This window comes from Macrobrachium rosenbergii, chromosome 13, assembly GCF_040412425.1.
Source record: "Macrobrachium rosenbergii isolate ZJJX-2024 chromosome 13, ASM4041242v1, whole genome shotgun sequence".
NCBI classification, from domain to species: Eukaryota; Metazoa; Arthropoda; class Malacostraca; order Decapoda; family Palaemonidae; genus Macrobrachium; species Macrobrachium rosenbergii.
In genome coordinates, this window is record NC_089753.1 from 42,778,913 (window position 1) to 42,791,412 (window position 12,500).

General features: G+C 39.7%; 1 protein-coding gene across 1 annotated transcript in view; it reads left to right on the forward strand.

Annotated features, from left to right (window-relative positions):
• Positions 1 to 12,500, forward strand: part of LOC136845234 (discoidin domain-containing receptor 2-like) — a 577,207-nt gene that overhangs the window by 483,866 nt on the left and 80,841 nt on the right. The window contains 1 exon segment of the mRNA XM_067115322.1: positions 8,010 to 8,217. Coding sequence (XP_066971423.1) covers positions 8,010 to 8,217 — 208 coding nt within the window.

The window sequence follows — 12,500 nt, forward strand, 5'->3', positions numbered from 1 at the left end:
TATATATATATATATATATATATATATATATATATATTATATGTATATATATATATGTATATATATATATATATAAATTATCTAATGCTAACAGAAAACTGGATGCTGTTAGTAAGGCATCCTCTGTCTACGTGGATTTTTTATGCTATTTATCTTCCCAAAATGGCTGTTATGTTTAAGCCCATGACCTGAGCTCTTTTCCAACACTGTTGCACCAAAACCATCAAAATAGTAAAGTATAAGAACTGGTCGAGATGGCAAGTTCCTCCATTCTGTAGACGTATATAGGAACCCGTTTTGAAAGAGGCTAGTTCATTATCCGTGAACTGTTGTTCGTAAACAGGAAAAAATAATTGAGTTGAATTATGTGGTAATTGAACCTTCATCAGCGTATTTAGTGCGACCAGTGCTACTTACTTTTTTCACCGTCCGCGCCTACATTCTGTTGAGGTGTCATGCTGTCACACTACCCATTCTTTTTTTTGGTTACATCTAGCCTGGGCAAGATGCGGGTGGTAAGTTAGGTGACTCATCGACATCTATAAAAAAACAAGTAAAAAAGGCACCGAAGTTCCTTCGGCGCAGTCGAGTTCTCTGTACAGCGTATAATGCTGTATGAAACTTCAGCCGCTGCCATGGTGGCTTATGTTGTTGGCACCGCTATGATCATGGCTAATTTTAACCTTAAATAAAATCAAAACTACTGAGGCTAGAGGACTGCAATTTGGTTTGTTTGATGTTTGGAGAGTGGGTAGTCAACATAACAATTTACAGCCCGCTAGCCTCAGTAGTTTTTAAGATCTGAGGGCGGACAGAAAAAGAGCAGACGGACAGACATATAGCCACCTCAACAGTTTTCTTTGCAAAAAACTTAAAGCACAAAGTTCAAGTTAGAATAACTGAACTTGTAACTCAAAGTTCTGTTTTAGAGTCGTTTCATTTCTATAACCTTTGAAAGGTCAGAAGTTATACAAGGAGGTCAGGTTTAAGGTCAAAGGTCAGGTTTAAGATCAAAGGGTTTACGAGGTCACCCCAAGCGACCTAGGTCATCTTGTCTTGGTCAGCAAGGCGTGGACGAGCCTTTTGACGTGGAAGTGAACGAATTGAAGTTTCATTTCTCTCTCTCTCTCTCTCTCTCTCTCTCTCTCTCTCTCGTTCAGTGAAGCATTCAAGTTTGAGCCGTTTTGCTTGAGTAAATCATTTTAGTGCACATCGCATGTATTTATTTGGTACAAATCCTATTTTCATCTTTATTATTTTGCGTTCTACCCTACTTATTGAGGCATTCCTAACATCGCTGATAAATATAATCGTTCTTAACCATGGTCTTTCTAATTCATTAATATCTTACCAAACCAGATCGTTAAATGAAATTTCATGATTAAACTTGTAAGATTGCTAAGATCTTGGACTTTAAATGTTCAAAATCGTGCATATATCAACCCACCATGGTCTTCCTATCCTCCAGTTCCTCTTCCTTTCGCTTTCCTCAACTTCTTCCTTTCCTCCTCCCCATCCTCCGGCCCCTCCTCCTCCTCCTCCTCCTCCACGACGCCCCGGATACATTTCTCAAAGGATTCGTCCAATCTAACTTTTGGACACGAGATTTTTCCTTCATTATCTCGTGTTTAATATCCACACTGATTTAAGTATCAGATATGAAAAGAATCCGCGATGGGTAATATCTCTTTGGAGTCTCTCTCTCTCTCTCTCTCTCTCTCTCTCGCTTGTAATTAGAGACCGCATCCGATTCCCCTCCCCTCCCTCCCCCCTTCCTTCACCCTCTCTTGTTTTAATTCCCCTCCCCTCAATCCTGCGTTTAAGCCTACGATTCTATCATCTTCCCTCCTTTCCTATTTTTCCATTCTTCCCCTCCTTACCCCCCACCCCCCACCAACGATGGGCTACGTCTCCTAATTGCGACGTCCATCAAACTACCAAAGTCCCTTTTGCAATGATTCGGACGAGTAATTTTCCCCCGAACTTAAGTGGCCGGGTTGTGGTTGGCTGGCGTTCCTTGCTCTGACGGGACAGTGATGGAGGTGGGTGCTCTGTATTGGTCTACGTCGGACTGAATGGGCGTGGAGGAGATTTTAGGGCGAATGTATGGGCGACGGGCGGCCTTTTAGGGGATTATTTATGTATTTTTGGGTGTACGGGGTGTGCCGAAAATGTATGGGTTGATGCCGGTTGAATGCGTTCGCATTAGTGGTTCGTCGAATTCTCGAGGATGGGAATATGGCGTGATTTTTTGTGGAGGCGATACTCACGGTGCTTTGGTCATCGGTTCAGGTTGGTTGATTGCTTCCTCCTTTGGCGTTGCAGCGTGTAAGACCGTGCTTGGATGGATTCTCAAGTATAAGACCTTAGTTTCCTCCTCCCCCCCCTCTCCCCTTGCTATACATCATTTTCATATTAGCAAACAAAATCTTTAAAATGATGCTGATTTGTGAAATGGCGTTTTACATTTGCATGTGCAGTGGCCAAAGTACAGCTTGGGTTTTGTGAATTAGTTTTCATTAAATCAGTTTGCGGTGTCTGTCGTGTATTTTAGTGGTGCTCTTTATTCCTTTTTCACATACAATTCAAATTTCATATGAGTTTACATTGTGTTCGTTAAAGTGAATACATTTCCCTGGCTTCTTGTACGAAGCATATAATTATCAACTACCAAATTGGTTTATAGGTAACCAATTGACCCTAAAGATAATTGTGGTTCATATAACTCTATACACACTAATACGTGTGTATTCATCGCGTGCATGCTTTCCGAAATCAGAATCATTGTAGCAGAATTGCATAGGATCGCTCTTGTTTCAATTACCAAAAAAAAAAGGTATTCGAATCGCCTGAATATTAGTCAAAGCCTTAGACCTCGATTATGGCAAGTCAGATTGTTCTCATGTCCTGAATTGTTCTTCCTCACTCTGGTGCGTAACCTCACCGTGGCTTCACAGTCCTTTGAATTGTTAACTACTTCTGTCGAGTCGGGTATAGAACGTTTCCATTGGCTGAGCACATTCGTTGTCGTTTTAAAGTGAGACTCGGAAATAAAGTGGTCTTAAACGAAAGCCATTGTTGGTCGTTGGACAGCGTAATCACAGCGGCAGCAGCAGATGATAAGAAGAGGTCAGCGTAAAGGAACGGTTGGTTACGTGCGAGTTTTGATGTCCAGTTTCCGCGCGCCAAGGCGAGAAGCTTTCTCTACTCGGGCCGTTTGAATCTTTGAAACCCACGCTGGGATTGGCCCGTGAATAGTGAATCGACTCGGGCTATTAATACTTGAAATCGGGAGAAAAGCCGATCTTGCGTTTTGCTGTGTTTGACAGCATTCTTCCTGGATAGGGCTCAAGCGTTTGTGTGGTGTTGGCTTTATAACCGAGATCCCATCAAACGGAATTCAGCGACCGTTGTCGGACGCTTTGCAGTTGCCAGACGCCACATTTTCCAGGGCGTATTCCTGGTATGGGGAGGTTTGTACTGTGTTGGTTCCGCACGTTTCTTGATGGTAAATATGATGAAAATGTAACCTTTATTATCTAATTCCTATGTAGAATTGTAGAATGTAGGTACAGTTGAGAAAATATGTAGTGCCAGCAAGGTGAGGAATATAGTAGTAAGGGCAACATTAAATTACATACGGATTTATTATATTTATCGGCAGTGCCTATGTTTCGTATTTGTCTGGTTATCTCCAGAAACAGCCAGCCATATAGTAACTATCTAGTGAATTATTTGTAATCTGGAAACACAACAGATAGCTTTTGGGTAAATCTGAGTGATATATATATATATATATATATATATATATATATATATATATATATATATATATATATATATATATATATATCAACACAAAATCACGTGTGGAACAAAAATAAGTTTCTGGCTCATCAGGATCGACCAAGGTCTTTCAATTGAAAGGCAAGGTACTGCCCACTAGGCCATACAAGTCATAAAGAAGTTGGAACGTGAGTGCCACTTCAAACAAGGAATTACTTGGGCAAGCTAACTGCTTGCATACCAGCGCGTTTTCCCCAATTTCCTGAGTCGGGAAGTTGGGGAAAACACGCTGGTATGCAAGTAGTTAGCTTGCCCAGGTAATTCCTTGTGTGAAGTGGCACTCAGGTTCCAACTTCTTTAAGACTTGTATGGCCTAGTGGGCAGCGCCCTTGCCTTTCAATTGAAAGACCTGGGTTCGATCTTGATGTGAGTCAGAAATATATATATATATATATAACTTTTTATGTATATGTATATTTAAATCTCTAATTACAATAACAGAGAGTGTTACCCTAAGCCTTTGATTGTCAGGTATAGACAAATATATTGAAGAAACCTTTATCTTCTGGGCCAGGTTTGCTGAATAAAGTTCTTGAAGTAGGTCACCACAATACTGCTTTCATTTTGGTACGTTGGGCATTTGCCCCCCATCCGTTGTATGAAAATTGCAGTTTTTATCGTTTAATTACTATATTTTTGTTCTAGCACGGACTCATTCTCCTTAAAGCATTTCTCAGAAAAGAACAGCTTCACAGTCAAATCACGGTTCGCGTAATATAAAGAGAAGCGTTTAGAAATATTTATCGATGCATAATCCGTCAATTCTTACACGAGGTTATACTACAGGGTACGAATTTCCGAAAGCCAGTTATTTGAAGGATTATTGACTTATTGGACAACACATATATAAATACGATGATATAATTGTGCATTATTTTAGAAAGTGTACCTTAAAAACAGTTATGTTTCCCCTCGTGTTATAGCCTTAGACCATTGTCAGATTATTATTATTATTAGTAGTAGTAGTAGTAGTAGTCTACTATATTAAAGTGTTAGGATTAAGTATTAAGTAAGAAATCATGAATAAATACCTGCCGAGTGACTACACTAACAACATTAACTGTTCCGTAACCTTCCTCACAAAGTGAACACAGCACTCCAAACCGTCGTCACGGTCGACAGCCTTTGTTGCATTTTGTTTCAAAACTGAGCAGTCAGGTCAAGTGGGACTTCACCTCACGGTTTATTGGTTTTCGAAATGAATTGGTTAATTAAATGACCGTGTAAAGGTATTTGGACGACTTTGTCAGGTCACGTGATTGGGTTAAGCCATTTGTGAAGCGTTGATATTATTATTATTATTATTATTATTATTATTATTATTATTATTATTATTATTATTATTATTACATACGTTTTTCTAGTCGTCAGGATCCACATTGTCAAGTACTTCGAAAAATCGAGTGCACATAACTATTACTTCGTTGCAGTTCGATCTGTTCAGGCATTTTCATTCACGATTTTTATTTTTGACCTCAAAGTTCATCTGTTCACCTACTTCTTGCTGTTTCATTGTTTCACACCCTTCTGTATCATTTTCTTCTATTTTACTCTTCTCTCTGACGTTAAATTCTTTCCTTGATTATTTACATATACTTTATAATTCCTCGCGTTAATGCGTATTTTTAGGAATAGCGAAAGGACATTACGAAAATCCTTCAGTAGAGTTAGTTTGGGGGCTCCTCCATTACGGATTTTACGAGTAATATGAATGATCTTTGGTAAAGTTATTACTGATGTCCTTTGTCATGAACATTATGGAAGTCCTCCAGTAAGGACACTACAGTATAGACGTCATCCTGTCTGGTGTCCTTTATCACGGAAACATATGGATATCATTTTCGTCTGGACGATGTGGGTGTCGTTGTTGAGTCAGAATCTAACCTGATGTTAGGAACGCCTTATATTATGGTGAGAGAGTACCTTAATTTCAAGGTGCACCATCTTGCTATTGAAAGGGCTTGAAAGTGTTAAGTGCTAGACAAACTGTGTGTGTATGCATATATGTGTGTGTGTGAGAAAGAGAGAAAGAGGGAGAAGGATTTTTGGTTTTGAAAGTCAGACTGAGGAGTAACAGTGAAAAATAAAATTAATAATCCTGTTCTGTAAGAATGGTGTTCCTTTGTATAAAGAGAAAGAGAGAGAGAGAGTAAGTGAGGGGGGAGAAAGTGAAAGGAGAGAGAGAGTAAGTGAGGGGGGGGAGAAAGTGAAAGGAGAGAGAGGGAGAATTTTAGGATTTTGGATTTTGAAAGCTAGATTGAGGAGTGACACAGAAAAATAAAATCTGTTTTATAAGAATGTTATTCTTTTGTATATACAAGTGTGAGAGAGAGAGAGAGAGAGAGAGAGAGAGAGAGGGTACGTGGAAAAGCGCCTCCCTGTGAGGATAGGAATTGCAGAAGTGAAGGGGAAATACTTGTAATACACAAAATGACCGATATTTCTTCCCGATATTGTCCTTTCTGTGCGTTGGCATCGTTTTCTTTCTAGAAAATGTCCCGTATTTCGCCGAGGTTGAACGTTCTCTCTCTCTCTCTCTCTCTCTCTCTCTCTCTCTCTCTCTCTCTCTCTCTCTCTCTCTCTCTCTCTCTCTCTCTCTCGTAGAAAACTGTTATTAGAAAATGGGTCCATATTTATACAGTGCCTTATATAGTGATATTTCTCTGGTGTTGCCCTAGGAAGTTTATCTCTCTCTCTCTCTCTCTCTCATACGTATATATATATATATATATATATATATATATATATATATATATATATATATATATATATATATATATATATATATATATATATATATATTAAAAGAGACTAATTCTGAGAATACCAGAGATAGCAGAATGTTATTAGGGCAATGCCTTAGGTCATTTCCTCCGTAGGGCGTAGTACCGTCAGCACTCCTCATATGGTTCACAGTAGGCATTTCTACCACTCTGTTGGTCGCGAGTTCGAATCTCCGACCGGTCAGTGAAGAACAAGAGGAATTTGTTTCTGGTGATAGAAATTCATTTCTCGCTATAATGTGGCTCGGATTCCACAATAAGCTGTAGGTCCCGCTGCTAGGTAACCAGTTGGTTCTTAGCCACGTAAAAATAAATCTAATCCTTCGGGCCAGCCCTAGGAGAGCTGTTAATCAGCTCAGTGGTCTGGTTAAACTAAGATATACCTAATTAACTTAAGGTTCTTTGCAGCGTCCCTTCTGCCCCTAGCTGCAACCCCTTTCATTCCTTTTACTGTACTTCCATTCATATTGCTTTCTTCCATCCGACTTTCCACTTTCTTTCCATTCATATTGCTTTCTTCCATCCGACTTTCCACCTTCTTTAACAATTGGTTCATGGTGCAACTGCGAGGTTTTCCTCCTGTTACAACTTTCAAACCTTCTTACTGTCAGTTTCCCTTTCAGCGCTGAGTGACCTCATAGGTCCCAGCTTTGGCCTAAATTTTATACTCAAGTTCCAGTTCTTTAGGTCATATCCGTAAAGCAAGCGGAGGTAGAAGACTTCCCAGGTAATTGTTAGATCGTATTTTAAAGAAGGACGGTTAAGTCCCCTGTAAATCGGAAGGAACTGCTCAAACGAGTTTATTATGTAGCGCCTGAAGAGCATATCCAGCTTACTAGAACCAGTCTTAGGCCTAGGTCCTTAATGGAGCCTTCCGAGATATGCTCGAATATATTTGTAGGCTCAAAATTTTTACAGAACAGAAGAGCTCGGATTCCTAATTCATAAATGTATTAGCCAGGACCACCCGTGGATACTTTTAGGACCTGTATCAAATATAACTACGCAATCGCAAGAAACTTCGATCCCTGGGTGCAACCCCTTTCATTCCTTTGTTGTACCTCTGTTCTTATCTTCTTCCAAATTACTTTCCCCAGTCTCCTAACGATTGTTTCATAATTCATTTACGGGGTTTTCTTCCTGTTACACTTTCAAAACCCCTGTTCATTCTAGATTTCCCTTTCAGTGCTGAATGATCTCATAGGTCCCAGCGCTAGGCCTAACTTTTATCTTCCAGTTCCAATCGTAAGCAAGACTGAAGGATGAGACAGGCCCCATTTTTTAGCTGCTTTTAAAACACATTCCTTAACCCACTGAGTTACAGTTTAAATTTTATAAGTATACCCTTAATGACTCTTGTTGCTTGTTCTCTTCCTCCAGGTGTTCTCGAAGGCCCGAATCCTGTTCAGCGTGGGCGGGAACTACTTCAGTAGCCGCGCCATCGACTACCAGTACATGCAGGACGAGGTGTCCGAGTACGGCCGTAACGTAACCATCAAATTGCACGGACGCGTCGGAAAGTACGTCAAGATCCAGCTACACTACAGCGCACGGTGGATCATGGTGTCTGAGATTTTCTTCGAGTCGAGTGAGTGCCCAGAGTGTATTTAATCGTGGAATTTCTTGAATTGTTATTACTATTTAGATTTATACCTTGGGCATTTGTATGGAAGGAGGTTTGTCGAATGCTCTGCTGGTATAAGGTACTATTGTGGATACGGGAAAATATTTTGGCATGAAGACGAAATCGTTGACAAATAAGCGTATACAAAGATTTATTTTTTTTATATTTTGGCATCAAGACGAAATAGTTGACAAATAAGTGGATACAGAGTTTTTTTTTTCATCAAAACGAAACAGTTGACAGATAAGTGGATACGGAGAGATAATTTTGTTGTTGATATTTTGTCATCAAGACGGAATAGTTGACAAATAAGTGGATATAGAGGGATATTTTTTTAAATATTATGACAACAAGACGAAATAGTTGACAGATTAGGGGATAAGTGGAAATATTCTCGATCCTTTAACGCACTATACGAAAGAGTTTGTCAGATGCCGAAACTGTACTTGGAATAAGGCTGAAAGGGTTAGTCGATTTCGGATCTTTTGGCCTTTGGAGCGAAGTAGTTTGTCGAAAAAAAAATATAAACAAAGGGATAGACATTGTTGACACTTGACATTTCGCAAAGGACATTTAAGCGCAAGGCTTACTTCGTATCCTAACGGCTTGTATAAACCAGTGTACTGGGTTTCGACCACACAAAGTGTGATAAGAACGAGGTTGATTTATACATTTTGTAATCCACCGTATGAATTATCTTAAATTGTATAAAGTCCAGTTACATGTACATGTTTTTAAAACCGGAATTCGTCGTCAGATATTTGTAATACCTTTTGTAGCAGATGTTTGGAACTTGAGAAAGAATAACAGGAAAAATGTTTCATAACGAAGGTAAGCCAGATAATCTTCAGGGAATATCCGTGGAATCAAATTGTTAATTAGGAAAAAAAGTATGTCAGTACTTTTTTTTAATTACATTACTGAAAATAAATATTTACATTGAAGCTGACAGATGAAGGCTTAGGACTGGCTTTCGATATCTTGGGATTTTGATTTTAACTTCGAATCTCTCTCTCTCTCTCTCTCTCTCTCTCTCTCTCTCTCTCTCTCTCTCTCTCTCTCTCTCTCTCTCTCTCTCTCTCTCTCTCTCTCTCCTTGTTACTCGAGTTATATTAGGCGGTTTTCTTCGCTTCAGCAACTAGATGTCAATTGGTTACGAAAATTTGCATTTACGCATTTTACCATTTCCTTGAAAATTTCCTTTTTGAGCAGCAATGCATTGTGATGAGTATTTTACAGTCGTTAAATTATGCTTCAATTTAATATGACATTTTATTTATTCTTTTGCTTTGAAGGCCCTGTCCTCCTGGGTAATTCATTTTCCTTTAAGAGAGCCAGTCTGTTGAATATTTTATTCTTTTAGACAGTTCAGTCCCGTAATAATAATAATAATAATAATAATAATAATAATAGTAGCTCTTTTTTATTTTAAATCAATAATAATAATAATAATAATAGAATAGTTCTATATTAATTTGTTTATTTTATAGTGTTATTTTCTTAAATCCATAACATTCAAGAGTTCTGCTCTCCTCGTAGTTAGAGGGAATAAAACCGTATCAAAATTACTACAAAGATAATTTATATCTGGTTCTTGCTTTATCTTCGACTACTTGGTCATAAATCATAACATAGCCGCCATAGGAAGATATTCAGTCAATATTAATTTGGTAGTTTTGACTCCTACGTACGTAGGGGGGGTTAGTGCCGTCAGTGCACCTCATGCGGTGCACTGTAAGCATTCCTTTTCTCTTTCTTCCAGCTTGCTGTCCACCCTCTCCTAACAGTTTTTCATGGTGCAACTGCGACCTCTCCCTCCTCCTGTTACACTTTTCAGACCTTTCTACTCTCAATTTCTTGTTCAGCGCTGAATGACCTCATAGGTCCCAGTACTTGGCCTTTGGCCAGAATTTAATATTCTGCTCTGCAGTGGCTACAACATACTGAATTTTGTCTTCATGGTGTTCTTGTAGTGTTGATCTGGACCCAGCTTTTATTATTCAGATATACAGAAGCGCCTCTTATTTATTTCTCTGTTCCTGAGAAGTCGTGTTTTCATGGAGCATTCATCCACAGATGTTATTGTGTGGATGTTGTCGTCGATTTTATGATATAAGGCTTTTAAATGGGGCAGTAATGACAATTTTTGGCTTTGTCTGTCCGTCCGCACGTTTTCTGTCTGCCCCCTCAAAAACTACTGAGGCTAGAGGGCTGCAAATTGGTATGTTGATCATCCACCCTCCAATCATCAAACATACCAAATTGCAGCCCTCTAACCTCAGTAGTTTTTATTTTATTTAAGGTTAAAGTTAGTCATAATCGTACTTCTGGCACCGCCGTCGGTAGCAACAACACAGACCATGGCTGTTTCATTGGCCGCGGCTAAGAGTTTCATGGGCCGTGGCTGAAAGTTTCATACATCCATTATACGCTATACAGAAAACTCTATTCCTTGTTTTGTTATGTTTATAGATTAGTCGTCTTTATCCGACATAAATAATTTCAATTGATACAAGCCGGCTGATCAGAGAGGCAGACACTTTGCTATCCGTGTAGACATCCCGGGATTATATATGTAATCAACGGATAGGTTTGCTTAAAAAAGCAAATGGATGTTACAGACTAAATACACACACAAAACAAAGCCACTACAACACCTAAAAACATAACAAACATCTCACACGTCTCGAACTCTCGCCATACCCGCGCAATAACTTCTCGCTGCTGGGGAGAAAGGGCGTTGGGTCTGGTATGGTACATGAAACATACGTACCGGGGTCTAAGCGATGTCAGGCAGGGCAGCCGATCGAGACCACAGGTCTACCCCAAAGCCAAATAAAAAAGTCCTTCAAAAGAAGGCATCGTGCTTACCCCATACAAAAATGGGAATAAAAGCACGTTAAAAGAAAAAGAAGAAGATTATGGATTGGATAAATGGTCTTTGTTACTGATGCCCGGTTGATGAGCAGACTTGGTCTCTAGTCTCTATGATAGTAACTATTTTTCCTGTCAAAATCTTGTAATATTTCATGATAGTTTTATCTGTTTCAAATTTATGTATTTTGTATCAAATTGGTATATATTTATCTCTTTATTTTGCCGTAGTTTATTCTCGAGTTTATTCAGTATGACCTGAAAGATTTCATCATTAAACTCTTCCACTCGGGGAATTCCCCCTTCCCGCCCCCACCCCACCCAACAAACCAGTTAGTAAACAAAGTTTCCCGAAGTTGCGTAACCAGCGGTCGTTGGTGGCTTGGCTGATATGACGCTCGCTGCATCGTTTATCGTAGACATCGCCAACTTATATTAACCATTCACCGCTGATAAGTTCCCGGATGTCGTCGCTGGCTCGCTTGGGAGCTCCGACCATCAATAATGAGCTGACCTCAGGAAAGGTCTTCTTTGAACGCCTAGCGTAGGGTCCCCCGCCGTCAATAATGGGTCGACTTCTGGAAAGGTGTTACTTGAATGCTTGCTTGTTTCGCGCTGAAAAGGGGGGTGGGGGGGATTAGGGGGCTCCCGGCATCAGTGATGAGTAGTTGACCCCAGGAGAGGTCTTATTTGAATTCATCCCCGCGGAATATCAACGAGGCGCGAGCGAACGTCCTGCCTGCGTGGACATGCTTGCTGGCATGCATGTTTCAGAGTTAAATGGCAGCAGGATCTTGCCTGTGGCTTCTGTCGGTAGCGATTTCATCGGAGCTGCGAAATTCTGCATGGACGGAATTCTGCATGGATGTTGCGGACAGCAGAGACTTGTTCAGGAATAATTAGCTATCTTCGAGTTCATTTACCTTATTAACATCTCGGGCATTTTACAGAGGGAGTGTATACGTGGGGTGGGATTGCAGATCCTTGCCTCTTCCTACATTATTCCTTGTTAACCGTGATTTTTTGTTTGTATTATTGTTGGTTTTGTTTTACATTATTTATGCTTGTAATAGAAGGCGGCGATGATGATAATAGTACAAGTGTACACACAGTGATTTTGAAAATTCCTATCAATAGAGCAGGAAAAATCAGAACATTGTATTGTGGGCAGTCAAATCCCCCTTTCTCTGGGTGGTATTTACTCAAGGACGGGGAATTACGGAACTTGAGGTCAGCTGGGTTGCATCCAGTGCCCAAAGATGGGAATAACTAATAAACTAAACTTGATTCCTAAATAGCCTATTGCAAAATTTAAGTAAATATACTTATTCCCTATGTACATTGTTACCCTCATGCATACTATATCTTTGAAC